General features: G+C 34.3%; 3 protein-coding genes and 1 long non-coding RNA gene across 4 annotated transcripts; 2 read left to right on the top strand and 2 right to left on the bottom strand.

Annotated features, from left to right (window-relative positions):
• Window positions 1–4,857: 4,857 nt before the first annotated feature.
• Window positions 4,858–7,473, top strand: LOC145116496 (GDSL-like Lipase/Acylhydrolase superfamily protein). Its single transcript, XM_079052837.1, has 2 exons — window positions 4,858–5,520; window positions 6,906–7,473. The coding sequence occupies exons 1-2, from the start codon at window positions 4,894–4,896 to the stop codon at window positions 7,410–7,412; spliced, it is 1,134 nt and encodes a 377-aa protein (XP_078908963.1). The 5' UTR covers window positions 4,858–4,893; the 3' UTR covers window positions 7,413–7,473.
• Window positions 7,474–8,205: 732 nt separating this feature from the next.
• On the bottom strand, window positions 8,206–9,894 carry LOC145111414 (Radical SAM superfamily protein). The gene is made up of 2 exons (XM_079047693.1): window positions 9,005–9,894; window positions 8,206–8,933 (listed from the first exon to the last, which is right to left on the bottom strand). Exons 1-2 carry the CDS (start codon window positions 9,802–9,804, stop codon window positions 8,303–8,305), a joined length of 1,431 nt encoding a protein of 476 aa, XP_078903819.1. The 5' UTR covers window positions 9,805–9,894; the 3' UTR covers window positions 8,206–8,302.
• Window positions 9,895–10,026: 132 nt separating this feature from the next.
• On the top strand, window positions 10,027–14,569 carry EMB2423 (telomere length regulation TEL2 family protein). Its single transcript, XM_079051630.1, has 12 exons — window positions 10,027–10,250; window positions 10,487–10,618; window positions 10,800–10,968; window positions 11,052–11,231; window positions 11,306–11,466; window positions 11,565–12,056; window positions 12,142–12,240; window positions 12,323–12,807; window positions 12,898–13,664; window positions 13,740–13,938; window positions 14,042–14,188; window positions 14,375–14,569. The coding sequence occupies exons 1-11, from the start codon at window positions 10,067–10,069 to the stop codon at window positions 14,183–14,185; spliced, it is 3,012 nt and encodes a 1,003-aa protein (XP_078907756.1). The 5' UTR covers window positions 10,027–10,066; the 3' UTR covers window positions 14,186–14,188; window positions 14,375–14,569.
• A 2,126-nt stretch (window positions 14,570–16,695) lies between these two features.
• On the bottom strand, window positions 16,696–18,513 carry LOC145112524 (uncharacterized). Its single transcript, XR_013710537.1, has 2 exons — window positions 17,271–18,513; window positions 16,696–16,884 (listed from the first exon to the last, which is right to left on the bottom strand). It is a non-coding gene; the product is annotated as an uncharacterized LOC145112524 (long non-coding RNA).
• Window positions 18,514–20,001: the final 1,488 nt, after the last annotated feature.

The following is a 20,001-nucleotide window of genomic DNA, read 5'->3' as shown; positions in this document are numbered from 1 at the left end:
GACACGTGGATATTATTTATTTAAAAAATATCATAAAATGACAAGCGTCAAAACTCATGAGAGATTGACATATGACAAAATGAATCTTCATTTATAATAGTTGATTATGGTGTGGTGTAACTCAAAAAAGCTATTGAGACCATGATATCAATATGCATAATCTTTCCAAAACATCTTCCTCATACTCGATACTTATTTCTTGGTCCCGCTAAATGGTAATATATTGGACCCTTGACTTAATTGCTCTGGCCTACTAGATAATGATACATATTTGAAATCTTTTAATCAAAGATAATGATAAACAACCAAAGGCCCTTGCCCTAGCAGTATTAAGAGTTGATGGATGTGTGTCATTAGCCAAAGATTGATGGTTTAAATTATACTGTAGACAAAATATGTAGATTTAAGACTAAAATAGTGTTTGTAACAAGTTTTAAAAAAAAAAGATAATGATTAACAATTATATTTTCCTTTTTAAAATATCACTTTAGCACTTACGCGCTTCTAATTTCATTTTCTTCGAGCCTCTTTCTACCATTATTTCCATCTCATTTCATAAGGTACATGAGTGAATTAATAAGTTGTATAAAAATTATAGGTGTAAATTTGAAAAAAAAAACATATTTCAGGTAAAACCGAAAAGAATGCAAACTTAAGGGTTTTCTTGCGAGTTTCACTTTAAGGTGACCTAGAAAACATGTGATAAATAAAAATGGTAAACTAGAAAGTTGAATGTAAGTTATGTGATAAAACCAACCAAAAGAATCAAAAGAGAGAAACCATTACAATTTTACAAGGTCTAGTTGTTTGTGATTCTCATGAGAAGGTTGGTGGATATGTTATTGATTATTGAGTTGTTATATTTATCGGCTTTCAAAATTTGACTAGCTTGTCCTGCTATGAAGGGAACATATTCACATGGAGGACCATTAGGCATTAGAGACCTTTTCCTATATGGATATATTTCTCCACAATGTTGCTCTTTACAATCTTCCTTATATCTAACAAAGCCACACCCGGATCTTTGGACTCCACTATGGAACTTTTTGGGGTCCTTCAATGATGTTTTTAATGTGTTATGGACTGAATCAATGTGATTTTAGATTTTTTTAGAACAAAGTTAATGTACTCTTAAAGTACTATTTAGTTCCACCTATGTTCATGACGAGACTTAAACCCTCAAGAGGAAAAACAACACCCAATACTGTTAGATTAAAAGTCATTTGATAATGCGATTTTTGATGGGTTATAGTTTGAATCGTTGATCAAGATTGGGACAGAATGGAAAATTAAATACTACCATATTGTCATATTAAATTGATCTAATAAAGTAAAGCGTACACGTCATTAATGGGAAATAAATAACCGACTAAGGTGGTGGCTTGAGCCTTGAGGTGAGGATGGGAGGACCATAACATAACATGACAACATTTAAAGCTTTTTAGTTTGTAACAAATTTCCTCAACCAACCCCTCCATCATCGTTATAATTTATTAGTCTGTCTCAACCCCTTTGCCCCTTTCCATAATGAATGAAGGCCGCTTAACTGTAGGATTGTGCAAGTGGACCGAAGCATTCTAAATTAGAATTACAGTAGGTTCGGTCTTAAATTGAACTATAGCAAAATATGAATTTTGGGTTTTCTAATTTAAATATTATAAATTCAAATATGATAGATAGTTTTTTTAATCTGCACTAAAACTGTATTTTTAAACTTCCAAAAGAAGGGAAAAGAACTATGTATTGATTGCCTTCTAAATTTAACATTTTTTCTTTGGTAAAACTATAAACGGAACTGAAAATCAGTTTGTTAAGGAAAGTTTAAACCATAAATCTAACTGATATATTCGGTTTTGCTCCGATACTAGTTCAGTTTTTTATTGGATTGGTGATTGGTGAACATATGGTTTTTTAGTATGAATGTTGGGTTAGGTCGGCTAATGTTTTTGGGTTTGAACAAAACAATTTTATCGGTCAAGTTGTGTCTTTCATATATGATTTTGATCAGGGGCGGAACACGAAAAGTTATACCAGGGGGCCGAAACTAAATTTTTAAAAGAAGCACTAAAATATATTTATTCGATTCAACGTCATAAAATATAAAAAATCAAACACAAAAATTAATATAAAATATTCTAACATCGCTCATTAAAGTGGAATCCGTCTATCTTTAACGTCTTTAAAGTCTTGCACAATCGTCTCTAAAGTAATCTTTTCTGCAAGCTCCCTTTCGAAGTATAAAACCAACGAGTTGTTCAAAAATTCATCTTCCATTTTATTTCATAGCCTTGTTCTAACAAGACTCATTGAAAATGATAGATAATAGTATTATACAATTAAAAAACAAGACTTATTCTAAAAGGTTTTATCAAAAAACAAATGATAGATAATAGTATTATACAATTAAAAATTATAGCCTATTAATTTGACAGCTAATAGTAGTAATCAATTAAAAATTATAACCTTTTAAATTTGACAGCTAATACAGAAGATATTAGTTTCAAACATCAACATTATAGAGAGAGAAACACAAACGTCCTTATGATATTATAGAGAGAGAGAAAGAGAAAGAAAGAAGGAGACTGGAGAGAGAACCAAGAAGCTTACAAGGGGATAGCCGATCGGAGAGATTGAAGAGTCGCACCGTCTGGTCGGAGATCGATCTATCGGTGGCCGGAGACGCAGAAGTCAGAAAGGGCGTCACTTAAGCACTCCGGCGGCGGCAGTGGCGGGTACTGTAGCGATTTGTGGTCGGAAACACAGAAGATATCAAGGCAATGTTGGTCGGAGTAACAGAAATCAGCAAGGGCGGTGTCAACCGGAGACCCAATGGGTACGTTTTCCAGCAATGGGTTTTTTCCTGTGCTAACTTAGGCGGTGGATTTTTGGGCGACTCAAACGGATGAGCACTCCGGCGGTGGGTATGATTTCCGGCAGAAGCAAATTTGATGATCTCTTATCTTGTGAATAATTTGGATGTTAAATTTGTTGTTTGTTTTCTTTTATAGAGTCTAGTTTCCTAAAATCAGTTCAGTATCTTAGTTTTATTAGAATTGTTATTGATTTTTTTCATCAAATTTCTGGCTTCTGTTGGAACCGATTTATCGTGCGTAATAATCGAAGATAACCGATTTGCTGATTATTTAATATTCATAGTTAATTACTTTTTTAAATAATTTTTTCAATTACGGAGTATCCTTACTATATATAATACATCGCAGGGGCCAAGACGTTAGGAAACTGATAAATCTATTATTATATATATAACATATGTATTAGAATGCCAAAAATCAGGGGGGCCATGGCCACCCTGGCCCTCTCTTAGCTCCGCCTCTGATTTTGATCCAATCAATTTTTTTGGCCTAGTGTTTTTTTGTTCAAGTCTAAGAATAACTTATACTATTTTTTAATATTTAGCCTCTGTGTTTATAAAGATAAAAAAACAACTCGAAGATTAATTAAGATAACATGCAATATGACACGTACAAAATAAAATAAAAAACCAAAATGAAAACGTATTTGCTATATTAAAGGTGATTTCACAATAGGAGTTCAAAATTCACGTTGCTACTACTAGTAATCAAAGAGCTGTGTTTTTATGGTTTATGAAAAATGAAAAAGAAAAAAGAAAGAAAGATGGAATTGCAGAATCATCATAATCCCAGATACCAGATTGGAACTATGTGGAAACAAGTGTCACCAACATTTCTTATATAATCAAGAGATGCGCCACTTCCTAAGTTTGCCACTGAAGACCAAGTTCATCGTTTCGCAAATTGAAAATCTTGTTATTATTTTTTTTAACACTATGTATTTTTTATTTTATTTTTTAATCTTGTGGGGCAGGTGCCGCATTTCTTTGTGTGGATCAGCTCCAAATGATCAATAATGATGACGGTTAAACATTAAATATTGCTAAAAGTGAAGACATACTAATCAAATTAATAAATTTTACAACTTGAATACTAGATTTAACATATGAATGAAATTTAATACAAAATAAACCATACAAATAAAACTACCACAAAATTCTTTTTTTGGACGACAACTAAAACAAATGATATAAAAAAAAGTATCAGATTTGTAAATTACTCAATTGATTGAGTTTACATATATTAGCGTAAAAGGTTGTGGACATGTTCCCTTTTAACCATTTTCATCCCATAATGTAGATTGTATCTTTTTGTTAGTCACATCTTTTATTGTGACCGTTGACCCTAAAACATTCTCGTATGATCTACTAGAAAATAAAACTATACTTTGTAAAGAAAAAAAAATCATTAAAATAACAATAGAAAATTACAAATAATTTTAAACATTCTAAAAAAGGAAATGTCCAATACCAGAAACTCATCTAAAAGTATAATGACAGATATACAGTTAGTGCCAAATGACCAATGATAAACTCCAAATAAAAAATTTCGTGCTCCAAAGGTCTATCTCTACATCTCAAACACCTTATTTTTCATCATCATTTGAGAGACATGGCAAAATAATACATTCAGACTATAATTGTCTAATACTCTAAGTACATACACATGAGTTAAAATCTAATAATACAACTTTATATAAAGGATATATTATATATCTATACTTAAATAAGAAAAGTCAATTCTTTCCGAGAAATTAACTCTGGCTATATATATGAACTAATCTTGATAGACTAGATATATACAGAAAACATAACTTCAAAAGAAAAAAAAAAAAAAAAAAAAAAAAAAAAAAAAATATATATATATATATATATATTAGTCATTGACCATTGACCGGTTGACTTTGGAGTCAACTTTGACCAAGGTTTAGAACAGAGGGTAAAATAGTCTTTTAAATATCACTTTCAGTTATATAAACAAGGCGTACCTTATCAAAACCTGAAACCGCATTCACGTAGACATGTGGACGTTGGTAACCATGTCAGCTACCCCCATCGCCATCTTCCTCCTCCTCCTCCTTACTCCCTCTTCCGCAACACCTCCACGACCATTCAAGAAGATCTACGCCTTCGGAGACTCTTACACCGACACCGGAAACACCGCCTCCCCCACCGGCCCAAGTGCCTTCACTTACGTCTCCAACCTCCCTTACGGCCGCACATTTTTCCACCACCCAACTAACCGTTACTCCGACGGGCGTCTGGTAATCGACTTCGTGGCGGAATCACTCTCATTACCCTACCTACCACCCTACCTCAACCGCAAGGCCGACACCTCCGCCGGTATTAACTACGCCGTCGCAGGATCCACCGCTATCAGACATGCGTTTTTTGTCAAAAATAACCTCACCTTTGATGTAACACCTCAGTCTCTACAAACTCAGCTTTCTTGGTTTAACAAGACATTGCAGGGGCAAAAATGTAAAAGTGCTATGTCGACGCCTGCGGAATGTGCAGCGGTGTTCCGGGATGCGTTAGTTTGGGTGGGTGAAATCGGAGCCAATGACTACGCTTACACCGTTGGATCAACGGTGAGCGGTGAAACCATTCAACGGCGTGCCATTCGCAGTGTAACAGGGTTTATAGAGGTAATTAAATATTTAACAATTTCGTTATTTGATTAATGTTATTAAGCATTATGCATTCAAGAGAAATATCAGTTTTCAGTAATATTAAATCTTTTGATAATTTGGTGCTTTTTGATGATTCATATGCCAAATTATCTGTCGATCGAGTCATTACCATATATTCTTGTTTCTTTAATTATTCTCTTATGTTTCAAAATATTAAATTCAGTTATTGATTACGAGGATTTAAATGGTATTTTGAATTACTTTTGACGATGAATTACATCACCAGCCAAATTATATTTAGATTTTAAATGTTTATCAAAAGCATGTTTAATGCCTATAATGTTGATTTCTTTGCTTTGTTTTTCTATAATTTTCTTTTAAATTTTGATCAGCAGCCATGTTTTTTGTAAAATATCTGTCAAAAATATTCATAATGGTTGATCTTACACAAACACATTATTTTTGACACATGATGTTTCTAATAACTTATGTTTAATGAAAATCAATTATCAAAAACCTCTTTTAATTGCTTAAACTTTTTCATTTTTTTAGTTAATTAATTTATCCTTAAATAAATGTTTAAGTGCACATCTTATATCTTTCAATATGAGATACTAAAATGAAATATTAGTTGGCTTTAATATTTATATTTTTTTTGAACCCGCCAATATATATTACAATGTCATATGGGCCACACACTTATTTAGTAGGGAAATAATAAATAATTGAAAATTAAATATAATTAATAAAGTAAAATAAAATAATAAAGTATTATTAATTGAAAGGAATTATCGTAAAATGTAATTTTATTATTAAAAATGTTCATTTAAAAAAAAAACGAGTGACATAATTAAGATTTGACATTTAACTTTAATCACATGTTTCTTCTAGTATCGTTCACTTTAATCGCATGTTTCCTGTTCTCTCATCTCCATATCAGTTACCTGTAATTTGTATAATTAATAATGGAGAATACCTTATTTTTAAATATGATTCAATTTTAATCCAAATATTTTCACAAAATCAAATCTTAAATTTTTCATAATAATAGGAAAGTCGACATTTTATTTCCTTTAATTGATAAACACATTGTTCCATCTTTAGTTAATTGAGTTATATGATATAACTATAATAATAAAATAGTAATATGAATTCTATGTTGATGTAAATTTGAGATCATATATTCACATAACATGGAATTCATGTTTACTATCATATATGCGGATCACAATGTGTAACATGATGTCACATTAATTTAGAGTATATAAAGTTAATTTCACATTCAAAATATCATCGACTTTGTATACTTTGCGAAATTTAATTCAAATTATGACATTGTTATTATGTTCTAGTTCACCAATTGTTTTACAATCTACTGATTTATTTTTTTGCTTTGCTAGACATTGCTCAAAAAAGGTGCAAAATATATGGTAGTCCAAGGCCTCCCCACCACCGGTTGCTTGACCCTCACCATGTACCTCTCGCCAGAGTCAGATCGCGATGACATTGGATGTGTCGGCACCGTCAATAACCAAAGCTACATCTACAACACCATCCTCCAAACCAACATCCAAAACCTACGCAACAAATACCCAAAAGCTATAATTGTTTATGCTGATTACTGGAAAGCTTATCGCTCAATTGTCAAGAATGCACCAAAGCTTGGGTTCCACGAGGTTTACAAGGCTTGTTGTGGGTCTAGTGGTGGTCCCTACAACTTTGATTTTTCAGGTACTTGTGGGTCTGATTCTGCGAGTTCGTGTCAAAATCCATCTCAATATATCAACTGGGACGGGGTTCACCTTACTGAGGCTATGTATAAAGTAGTTTCTGAGTTGTTTCTCAATGGTGCTTTCACTTATCCGCCATTCAAGTCCTTGTTAAGAAGCAAGCAAAACTCGACTTAGATTATGATAAACATCTTTTTGTAGTTGTCTATGCGATTTTATTATTTTCCTTTATCAATCATTCTTAAATTGGTCTTCAATGATCAATGGTTACATTTTTAATTTCAGTTAATAATAAGATAAGGAACCATAAAAGTCGAAAGGGACCATTAAAGTAACAACTCACATGATCCATAACATTAGAACGCTTTAATTGCTTACACGACTCTCCCGACTTTATGTCCCTTTAACAAGTACTAATTATCATACCTCACTATGTCTAAATTGATAAACTATATGTGATAAAAGTGATAAAATGATGATTTTATGTATTTTACGGATAACAATAACAACAATATTCATTAGGGTTCATCCTAATGTATTCCAAGAACAAAAACTAATACACATCCATCTAAAATTGAATTACCTGAATAACCAGTCATGTTAACCGACTCGTGCCCTGTTGACCCAAATAACCAATTTAATTATACAGTTATGTATTAATTTAAATCATTACTTTAATTAAAATTTCGTAATTAAGATGGTATATGCCCTTAAATTCCTGGCTTAAAATGCTTCGGGCTAGCTGGACTCAAATAACCCACACCTGATCCCAAACCCACACCAACACTTGATCCAAACTCGATTAACCCAAACCTTGTTGACCCTCACGATTTATAAACACTACTTAGGCGAAAGCCGAAAGGAATCAACATTATCAATGTGTTTTCTTCATGCATCGAATTGCCAAATATGTTTTCATGATAAATAAAATTTTAAACATTTTGTACAAACAAATGCAATTATAGTACACTTTTAGAATGATCACATTACTTTTAAAGATCTCCAATAAGTTCTTCATCAAGCATCAACAATTTCTTGAAAAAAAAAACATCTTCTACAACATTTGTTCATGGATCAATAACCCCAAATGCAAGCGATATCAATTCATTAGACAAAAGAAAACCATCTGGATCACTTAACCGAATAAATCCAATCTCATTTTCCAACTTTTCATCATCTAAAACCAAAGAACTAAACTCATCTTCTTTAATCTCTCTTCTTTCATCATCCAAAAACACCACATGCCCACTCCTCATATACGGCTCATACACCTTACACAGCTCCACAACAACCTCACTCCCAAAATCGTCTCCAAAACTCTTCAAATTCAACCCTTTTGAAGTTCTTAATGAAAGCATCACAATGTCCATAGCCATTTCCCATTCATCAACATCATCACCTTCTTGTGACAAATCAACTAATCCACCCTCCAAATTCTTGACATAATCTGTGTAATCTTTTAACTTCTTTGGTCTTGAGTATCTCGTTCCATTGATATAACTAGCAGAACCTAAGCCAAACGCATAAAAAGGTTTGTTTATCCAGTATGTGTAATTGTGTTTGCACTCAAATCCACTTTTGCTATAGCTACTGACTTCATAATGTCCATAATTAGCCTCTGAAAGCTTTTTTGAGGCCATTCTGTAGAATTTTGCAGATTGGGTGTCATTAGGAAGTGGAAACTCACCTGGTATATACCTGTTGATCATGTGTACACGTTAATTTATGTAAATAATAGTATAAGAGAAAAGATTAAATGACAATCTTACAATGAACCGAATTTGGTGTCTTTCTCAACTTGAAGGTCATAAACTGAAACATGATTTGGGTTTGCTTCAACAGTGAGCTTCAAACTCTCTTCCCACATTTCTTGAGTTTGATGTGGGAGAGAAGAAATGAGATCCAAGCTCCAATTACCAACCCCACATGAATTGATAATCTCAATTGCCTCATGAACCTCGTCAATACCATGAGCTCTCCCACAAGCTTTCAACAACTCTTCTTGAAATGCTTGAACTCCTAACGATACCCTATTCACACCCAATCCCATCAACTCTTTCAGTTTCTTAGCATCAAATGTTCCGGGGTCCATTTCCATTGATATCTCGGCATCCAAACACAACCCAAATTTCGATCTCAACGTGTCAAGGACCTTAGCAACGAGTCTTGGTGGCACCAACGAAGGCGTGCCACCACCGAAGAAGACGGTTTCAAGAGGTGGGTGTTGGTTAAAATTTGTTTGTGTGGCTTCCATTTCGCGAATAAGAAGATTGATATAATTTGAGATTCTTGGATCATCATCCGCGGTTTCTGTTGAAGAAGAACCCAGAGCTAATATTGGGAAGTCACAATAATGACAACGTTTGCGACAGAAAGGGAGATGGACGTAAGCTGAAGCTGGAGGGAGTTTGTAACAGGGGGTCTCAAGAGTTGGAATGTTGGTTGAGGCATTTTGTCGAACAGTTGGCGGGCTTCGTGGTAATGCACTACAAAAAGACGCTAACTGGACGGGGAATAACTTTTGCGGGTAGAGGGTTGATAACATGGGGGCAATGGTCGACTTCAACATGGTTTGCTTTAGGCCTTTAGCATTCGCTTCAACAGAGACAGAGACAACTTATTTCCTCTTGTAACAAAATACGTCGTCAATTTTTGGCAATTTGCCATTTAGTAATGTGAAGTTGTGAAATGTATATATTTAAAACATTTAGGCGCTCGCATGACAATGACTAAAAGTAAAGGGACTGGCCATGTATATACATGAAATTTAATTCCGAAATCGATAATATAGAAACACCGGGAAGCAGAAGAGCTGCGAGAACGGAGCAGCCATGAACGGCGGCGAAGAAACAGAGAAGAAGAACGGAAGTGAACAAAACACTAATAACAAAGTACTCGAGAAGGTCGGAGAAGTCATCGCCACGATCAATGAAGCCAAAAACGTTGACCAAGTCATTTGCGCACTCCACTCTCTCGCTGTCCGCCTTTTCTCTCTCGAGTCCCGCTCATTCGCCGGTCATTTATCTTTCTCCAATTTCAGCTTTATCATACAATTAAACTGTCAAATTTTTGTTCTAAAATAACTATCAAATTACCTCGTTGTTTAATCATTCAAGTTATTGGAAATAGAAAAATTCTATGCGTTTGTTGGAATTAGGTTTAATGATTATAATTCTGCTAGGTGCTAATTAGGGTTTTACTATAAATGATCAACGGTTACTAACTGCTTCACTGTTTTAATGAATTTGTAGGTAGCATTGACAAAGAGTATAGAGATGAGATTATTGGAGCAGAACTTCCTTCAGTACATGAAAGAGATAACTGGTGGCAGGTGTTTTATCAAAGTACTGCGTTTCCAACAATGGCTAGAGTGTTGTTACTTGGTAATCATTAAATTCCATTGCTCCCTTTCACTTCCATGCCATTGATCTATGAGAAAAGCTTTCATCTGTCTTCTACATTCTGTAGAGCTTGCACCTGCTCTCACTATCTAAAAACTGAATTACATATCTGTATAAGGTTTTCATTCTTCAGGTTTCTAATATTATATATTTTGATATGCAGACGTTGCTTTGAATTGGCTAACCTGTTTCCCCATTTCTGCAAAGAAACATTTGTATGATGTATTCTTTTTAAGTGGCTGTGTCTCAGAGGTTGTACAAACTTTAGTTCCTTATCTACAACATCACTCAAATGGTCTACTTGAAACCACTGTCTGCTCAAATACTGAAAGGTATCCCCAATGCTTGTGTATCATTTGGTTAATTGCTATAAAATCAAGTGGATATAAACATATAATCCCCATATTATTGATAGATTACTTGCACTATGCTTGCTTGAAAATGATGGGGTGCTCCAGTTGGTTAGAGATTTTTCTCACCAATCCAAAGATATAATTCTTGAACAGCACAAGGCTGCAATTTCTAGAGTGGCACAACTTGTTACATCTGTCCCTGACAAAGCACGATTGGGAGCTTCCACCTTACTTTCATCACAGTATCCTTCATATTTCATCTTTCTTTTCATCCCAAACATGTTGGATTTTGTTGTATCTTGACAAAATGTGTCAGCTTATATGTCAAAAGGATTACAATTCAACTAATTCAGGGAGCAGAAGAATGGAACAAGAAGTATTATGATGAATCAGTTAACTATAATGGAAGTGATTTCAATGGTTCTATGCTATTTATTGGGGATGCTTTTGCTCGTATTTGTAGGCGTGGATCTGCAGGTATGCTTATGATATCACAAAGACAGCAACTTTGATTAATTTGCATTGATATTTTGAAACAAAATAATAATAAAACAAGAACTGCTCATCTCATGCAGATGTGCTAATAAGTGAAGTGATCCCACGAATTGTTACTCAAGTAAAAAGCCTTTTACAAGAAAAGACTGATTTGTCCATTGTGGAAGTTTATAAATCAAAACCTGGTCTACAGTTTTGGTCAAAGATAATGGAGGCAATTAAAGATTCATATGCTGTAGAAAGAATATCTGAGCAGCTTTTGCAAAAACTAGCAACTCAAGACATAAATGATGTTGAAGGTTACTGGATTCTTTGGTTATTGTTTCACCAGATTTTTGAACTCCAAACATCCATCAGGTCCATGTTTACAGAGAGATTTTTACTCTGGAAAGTGTTCCCGGTTTGTTGTCTGAGATGGATCCTTCAGTTTTCTGTTCTTCAATCCCCTCCTGATACCAGAGTCAAGGGCAAAACTGGAAATCATCGCAATTTATTGGATGCCACTCAGCGTGTTCTTGCAGTATGGTCAAAGCGAGAGTTTGTACAGTCAGCACCAGTAGAGCAACAAGCATGTATCTTTTTTTTTTCTTTAAAAAAAAGTTCATTTTTTTCTATTTTACACTTACACCCCCTGTGATTCCTTAATTTGAGATTCAGATTTAACAGCAGCAGTTGGGCTTTCCTTAGAAAAGCTAACAAAAGAAGATTTAGATGGTACTAAGGATGTAATGCACTTGATTCTTGAAGGGGTTAGCTGTAAATATCTTTCCCTCTACTGTAATTAATAATTACGGTTTTTTTATCCCTTATTTATTTCATCTTTTTTTAATGATGCCAGGTAGGCTGGAAAGCCCTTCTCATTTTGTACGCAAGATGGCTAGCAGTGTTGCTTTAGTCTTTTCAAAAGTGATTGACCCTAGCAATCCTCTGTATCTTGATGATACCTGCAAAGAGGAGACTGTTGACTGGGAGTTCACATCAACAAATGCTGACGTGGCAATATCTAATGACAAAGAAACAGATAAAGACCAAGATAAGGTTCATGGTCGTATTGCATCGGTATCAGAAAAAGCTTATAAAGACACAAAGAAGAACAAATTGATGGGATTGGAATTAATTGATCCAGATGAAGTTATTGATCCTGCGACATTGAACAATGAGGATGCTTCTGATGATGATAATGATTCTGAGATTTCTGAAACTTCCAGTGAATCCTCTTTACAACCGTATGATTTGTCTGATGATGATACTGACTTGAAAAAGAACTTCTCACAGTTGATTGATGTGGTTGGAGCTCTAAGAAAGTCTGATGATGCTGATGGTGTAAGTTATCAGTGTCAGTGTTTACAAGTGTTGGTTAGTAATAGTATATCCTTGGAGTTTTTTCTTAAAATATTTTATAAAAATTTGCAGGTTGAAAGAGCACTTGATGTTGCTGAAAGCCTTATTAGAGCAGCTCCAGATGAACTTTCATTCATAGCAGGTGATCTAGTCAGGGCGCTTGTCCAGGTTCGTTGCTCAGACTCAACTTTGGAAGGGGAAGAAGAATCAGCTGAAGAAAAGAGACAAAAAGCATTGGTTGCCCTAATTGTAAATTGTCCATTAGGAAGTCTAGATCCGATACATAAACTCCTATATTCACCGAATGTAGACACCAGTCAACGGATAATGATTCTTGATGTCATGACAGATGCAGCACTTGAGCTTTCTCATGCAAAAACCAGTAGACAAAAGCACCGGTCAACCCCCCAAATCTTGACCACTTCAGAGAGTCAACCATGGTTCTTGCCAAGTAGCATAGGGTCTCAGGGTGCAACCCCATGGAAAGAGATCTCAGCATCTCAATCTCCATTGAGTTTCACTTATTCCTACGAGAGAGATCTCCCGGTCAAACCCGGTCAACACAGGAGAGGGAAGTCGCGGAGGTGGGCCCACAAAAATGTAGTACAAGATGATGACGTGGAGTGGTCGCAGAATAAGTTTCCTCCGTTTGCAGCTGCGTTTATGCTTCCAGCTATGCAGGGGTTTGACAAGAAAAGTCATGGAGTTGACTTTTTAGGTAGGGACTTTATTGTCCTTGGAAAACTTATTCACATGTTGGGTACTTGTATGAAATGTTCAGCTATGCATCCAGAAGCATCCGCTTTAGCACTTCCGTTACTTGATATGTTGAGTTCCAGGTATTTTTATTTATTTATTTATTTATGGAAGGGCATATTTGTCATATTCTTAAAACTACTGGTATGAAATTGCAGGGACATAAGTCGTCATGTTGAAGCATATGTTCGTAAATCTGTACTTTTTGCAGCATCATGTATATTGGTGGCTGTTAATCCTACTTATGTGGCATCTTCACTGGTTGAAGGAAGTAGTGAAATGTCCAGAGGGCTTGAGTGGGTACGCATGTGGGCCATCTCTGTAGCTGAGTCAGACACCGATAAAGAATGCTACATGGTGAGGAGAATAAAATAAAGGAATTTTAATTTTGTTTCAATGTTATATGTATATTATTGGCATTGCTTATAACATAATATCTGGTATTGATTTATATTATCAGATGGCAATGGCATGTCTTCAACTCCATTCAGAAATGGCTCTCCAAACATCCAGAGCATTAGAGTCATCAGATACCAATACCATGCTCCATGCAAGAGGCATAAGTCTTCCATCTTCAAAGGGGACAATCAAAATCTCATTCTGATATGTAAGAAAATAACTAAATTAACGCGATATAATATTTGCAGTATGTTGCTATTTGACCCTAAAATGTATGACTGATTCATGCTGCCGTGATTCAGTTTGTTACCATTATATGCAACCAATTTGATAAAATAATATGCATAAATTGGTGTGAAAAAATGTAATGCTTTGCTTTTGAAATTTGTTTTAGGTGTATGAATTTTGCTACCATTGTAAATATGAAGTTGCTCATGGGTTTGGGAGATGAATGAAGATTATCGGGTACCCCATTGGAAAGAGAAAATTTGCATTTGTTTCATTCATGTTTGTTTATTATTTTAGTTTATCCTTTTGAAATTTGTATAATGATAGATTGTTATATTAAAGGAGTTTTGACTTAAACGACCATGCAACTCTCAATTTCGACTAGATTTAGCGATTAAACATCATTAGACCATGAACTCATCTTTGCTAGTTTTGCTATTGCCACATCCTGCACCCAAATTAAAATCTATCCTTAAATTACTACTTCTTATTAATATGAAGATAATCATTTATTGGGGTAAATACCACCACAATCACATTGTTTCTATCTACAAAGTTAATAACTATCTATATTTTACATACACGAATGTCCATTATTTTATGCTATTATTTTTCTTCTTTTTTATGATAATAATGTAACCAAATAAATGTTCTATATTTTACATTGAATCTATTAAATTTTGACAAAAGTTGGACACCTAATTGACATTTAATGGTCATTGTAGACGTCTATTAACTATTAAGATTTATAAAGTGACGGGTAATGGTCATTGTAGATGTTACAAGGGATGAATTACATTTTGAAAACCAAAAGTTACATATGAATTAGTTTTTTTTTTTTTTTTTTTTTTTTTGCAAAAATTATAGTCAATGATGTGTTATTCTTTTAAATTTGCTAAGCTGTAAAAAAATATTTTGGAATTTGTAAAAATTATAAAGAAAGTGGTGAGTTATTATTTGACATTTGCAAGTTACAAAAAAAATGATCAAACTTTTTTGAAAAATCGTGAAGTTGTAGATTATGTGATTGCTATCTACTATAATAAATGAAAGTTTTTTTTTTTTTTCATTTGTCACACTATCATTCAGTTTGTCAAATGTCTTTTTATGGTTATTTTGAATTAAATTTTTTTCCACATGTCATTTTATGAGTTTTTATATTTTATTAAATTCCACATAATATTTTAATGTAAAATTGCAATAAATGTAGTAATAAATGAATATCAATTTCATTAATCAACTTACATTTTAATTTTAAAATTCCCAAAATTAAAGCTCATTAGTTTTTTTGTTTATTTATTCAAATTATTTGTTTAAATTTAAAAGATTAAAAACATTTCCATTATAATAATTCATTATTTTTCTTATTTTTTTATAAATTCAAAGTTCTCAAATATTTTGACCTTTATATTTAACTTTTTTTTTTAAATTAACTCATGTAATATACGAGTCTCACAACTAGTTTTTTTCAATATTTGCAAGTTAGAGAAAAAATGACTGAATTATTTATTTTTGAAATTCCTAAAGTTGAAATGATGTGTTATTATTTCATATATGTGAGGTGAAAAAGGAGATAATGAATTATTTTTTGAAATTTATAAAAGTTATAGAAAATGTAATAATTAGCGAGTTGTAACAAAAATACTAGCTAATCCTTTGAAATTTATAGAAGTTGGAATTAAAGAAAATAAATGTAGTGTCTATTTTATAGAAGTTAGATGTAAAAAAAATAACGATACAATTATTTGAAATTTATAAGCAACAAGTATTTGAGCTCGCATTTTGTCGCGGGTTCTTACATGTTTTTCTTGCGTATTATGTGAGAATTGATTAAATCAGTATAACATATCACTGCTACCAAAATCACTAAAACTTTAAAAGAAATGAGCATTGAGTGATTTTTATCAAAAGTTGAGAAGAGATTAGGGAGTATTTTTGAAAGTTGAATGGTTTTTGAATAATCCATAAGAATGCATGAGCCACTACATAGACCAAAATTTACATTAATGACAATGGTATAAAAGCAAAGACTAAAAATGACAGCAAGCAAAACGCAAGGACTAAAGTTGGACAAAAAGAAGTACGCTACCCATTCAATTTAGATAAAAAACAACGAAAACATATACAAAATTTATACTGAAAGATAAATAAACTTGAATTTATACCGATGCATACCAAAAAATATGTAAATAATTTTTTTTGTTAATTAACGAACGAAAGTTCAAATAATAAAAAATATATTATATATGACCCGACTCATATATTGGAAATGTACAGAAAATAAACACGAAAACATAAAAAAACATTAAAGTTGAAACATAGACAAACTCGAATTTGAATAGGTCGAAATGTTGACCATGTTTAATTTATACCGACATATACATAAAAAAACAAATAAAAAAATTAGTTTTTTTTAAGTTAACGAACGAAAATTATTAAAGAAAATCAGATTATATAATACTACGGGGGATAATGTAGCACTTCAAGTTTTCAAATAAAGTTTTCATTTTTAAATTCATACAAAACACAGTTTAACATTTCTCAAACCCAATTTATAATTTGTTTCAAACACAAGACATAAAATTATTGGTCAAATATCCCAGAATCCTCAAAACACAAATCAATTAGTTGGTGTGTACAAGCATGCTGACGCCTTCTCGCGATCCTGAGATGTACCTGAAACACATTTCACACAACACTATAAGCACAAGCTTAGTGAGTTCTCCAAAATACCACACACAAATAATTAGACTCTCATGGCTAAATCTCGATAAGGACCATCCGGTCATGTGTCTCATTGAGGACCCTTCGGTCTCACAACTCGGGTTGGATCCTTCAATCCTGTATTTCAGTGAAGACCCTCCGGTCTCACAACTCGGTTTGGACCCTCTGGTCCTAACTCAATAAGGCACATAGTAATATACAACATAAATCACAAGGACAGAATGCCTAATATCACATAACTCAGTATAAGCGCATAAGACCCTCCGATCAATAACTCAGATAAGACCCTCCGGTCACATAGTAATTACCACTCAGGTAAGTATTGTGGGAAGACTCACCTCGTAAGTAAAGCAAGTATGTCTCGTACTCAACGATCGGTCTAGACTCCGCCTACATATATCATAATCATCTCTAATTAACAATTATAATAAGGGCTATTGGTATAAAAGCCCTTAAGTTTTTAAACAATTGTTGGTTTTACCATTTGATGTGTTTTGGACTCATTAAATCCGGATATTTAGAGTAATTGTGTCAAAATCGCCATTTAACAGGTAACCAACAGGTTACCCGGTTACACTCTCACGTTGGCTTCAATCCTCACCCACCGTCATCTTCATCCCCAAACCTCCTTCGTCCTCTTCTTCTCTTCGCTTTTATCTTCTGAATCTAACCTCATGTGCAATGAATCGATCCATGATGGTCTCCTTTCTTCTTCTCTTCTGAATCGAACCCCAACATGAAACCCGATTTAGACCTTGAAGATTAGGGCATGTGACTGATCAGACTTTTCTTCTTCCATCAAATTCGATTCAGACATTGGGTGATGAACAGATCGATCTCCTCCACCATCTTTCCCTTTCGATTTTCCATATTGATATGAGGAGCTACCTTACTGCCGTCATCCTCACATACATCAGATTACATCATTGGAACATGAATCAGAGTAAAGGGGTTCATCACGTGTTCATCACCTTCATCACCCAATTCAGACCTTGGTGTCAAGATGGCACCTGTTCATCAACCGATTCAGACCTCTTCGTCTTCGATTTTAAGGAAAACACACCCATTTTGGGGTTCATCAATATCTGCTTTGTGATTAAAATTTGCACACAACACACAGTGTATGATTTGCTACTAATTTGTGTGTTATGTGTGTATTTTTGTGTTCCTTTGTATTTCCAAGATGACCATGGTGAATAGGGTGAATGAAGAGGAGAGTGTTACCGGAGCTAAGTTTAGATATGGGCAAGAATGGGAGGTGGTAGTGGACGATATCAATGTAGATATGGTAGCGGTAGTGGATTTCAATGATGGTAACAGTGGTGGATTTCAGGTTTGATGTTTTTGGAAAACGTGATGACCAGAGAGAATAGGGAATGAAGAAGACAATGAAACGGTGGTGAAGGGCTACTGTGTGCACCTTTAGTTATGGAGATAGAGATGGTGATGGTTGAGATGAGGAGAGGTTGAATATTTATAGACACAAAATTCGATTTGCAGGTGCGAAGGTAATGGAAATGGGGATGGTTTTAGGCATCTATAGATCAGTGACTTAGATGGGTTGTATATTACCGACAGATGACTGGGAAACCCCCTAGAAGGGTATAAGTGCAAAAATTAAATCAAATATCCGGTTTTAATGAGCCCAAAACACATCAAAGGGTAAAACCAACAATTATTTGAAAACTTAAGGATTTTTATGACATTAGCCCTTATAATAACAAATCCAAAGATGTTAAGCTGACTCCTTTACTAACTCTCGAAAAGGATGAAAGACCATTTTACCCCTCCATGGTCTCCAAAATCCACAACTTGACCAAACCCTAAAAGTCAACGCTCAAGTCAACAATCAATGTTGACCCAACTCGTTGAGTGCATCTATGCGACTCGTCGAGTTCCTTCTGTTCTCGGAAAAATCGGGAAAATTCAACTCAACTCGCCGAGTTGTCTCACCAACTCGTCGAGTTTGTACAACGTCCAGAATATCGGGGAAAACCCTAACCAACTCGTCAAGTTCCTTCAGTCTTTTCTCTCATTTAGACGCTTTTAAGCGAGACTAAGGCCCCAAACTCTAGATCTAGCCTTTTAAGCATGGGATACCATGTAAAGCTATAAGCTTTACGTCCATGCGTGGCATTTAGGGGCTAAGTTTGCCAAAACAAAGCTCAACAAGGGGTTCAAGGCATGGAAGTTGGCCAAAGCTTGATAAAGCTTGAGTCTTTAGGCCTAAAGGGCCTAATAACGTCCATATCTGAAGTCTGAGCTCAAGGTAAGTTCAAAACCAACAATGACTCAAGAAAATGATAAAAATGGCCATAAACTCTCTAATGGAGAGATCTAACAAGTGATCAAGATAATGGCTTTTACCTCCAAATGGTCGTTAACACTGAATGGATGTCGGATCCAAAGACTCCTTGTTCCGAGCTTTTTACTCCTCAAGTTCCTTCAAGAAATGCACCAAAACACACACTCTTAGCCTCACTCTCTCTCACAGTGGAAGATAGCTCGATTAGGGTTTGTCTCAGGGTGATAAGGTGATGAGGGAGGAGGAATAGAGGGCTTAAGGTCCTTTTAAATAGGGTGCAAACCCTGAAAATTAGGGTTTTCACACTCATCCCTAACTCGCCGAGTTGGGTCCTCCAACTCGTCGATTTGATTTTAAGATCCACGCGGCTATCTCAATCTCTACTCGACGAGTTGGGGCCTCCAACTCGTCGAGTTGCCCTGTCAATACGAATATAAACAATTTAAATTTATACTTGGGAGTCGGGATGTTACAGATAAACACGAAAGTTAGAACATGAAGATGGTAAAAGTGACATTTATAAAGTTCAAAGTTGAGGAAGTCAAAATAACAATTAAAAAAATAGAGGAGTAGAAAATGCATTTTAAAAAGTAGAGGGAGGAAAATCATATTATATATATACTACAGGGGGATAAACACGGAAGTTTAGAACATGAATGTGGTAAGAGTGGCATTTTATAAAGTTCAAAAGTTGAGGAGGGTCAAAGTAACATTTTAAAAAATATAGTGTAATGTCCTAAAAATTCATAGTACAATTTTCATTT

The sequence above is a fragment of the Lactuca virosa genome, chromosome 5 (assembly GCF_052849685.1).
Source record: "Lactuca virosa cultivar CGN04683 chromosome 5, Lactuca_virosa_CGN04683_v6, whole genome shotgun sequence".
Classification (NCBI taxonomy): domain Eukaryota; kingdom Viridiplantae; phylum Streptophyta; class Magnoliopsida; order Asterales; family Asteraceae; genus Lactuca; species Lactuca virosa.
This window is presented reverse-complemented; position numbering and strand designations above follow the sequence as displayed.

What these genes read in the sequence shown, in the direction of transcription:
- LOC145116496 (XM_079052837.1), top strand. Translation starts at nt 4,894, where the DNA reads ATGTGGACGTTGGTAACCATGTCAGCTACCCCCATCGCCATCTTCCTC. An exon ending in GTGTAACAGGGTTTATAGAG is followed by an intron (nt 5,521 to 6,905) that starts GTAATTAAATAT and finishes TTGCTTTGCTAG; the next exon opens with ACATTGCTCAAAAAAGGTGC.
- LOC145111414 (XM_079047693.1), bottom strand. Translation starts at nt 9,804, where the DNA reads ATGTTGAAGTCGACCATTGCCCCCATGTTATCAACCCTCTACCCGCAA. An exon ending in GACACCAAATTCGGTTCATT is followed by an intron (nt 8,934 to 9,004) that starts GTAAGATTGTCA and finishes CATGATCAACAG; the next exon opens with GTATATACCAGGTGAGTTTC.
- EMB2423 (XM_079051630.1), top strand. Translation starts at nt 10,067, where the DNA reads ATGAACGGCGGCGAAGAAACAGAGAAGAAGAACGGAAGTGAACAAAAC. An exon ending in AGTCTGATGATGCTGATGGT is followed by an intron (nt 12,808 to 12,897) that starts GTAAGTTATCAG and finishes AAAAATTTGCAG; the next exon opens with GTTGAAAGAGCACTTGATGT. An exon ending in CTTGATATGTTGAGTTCCAG is followed by an intron (nt 13,665 to 13,739) that starts GTATTTTTATTT and finishes ATGAAATTGCAG; the next exon opens with GGACATAAGTCGTCATGTTG.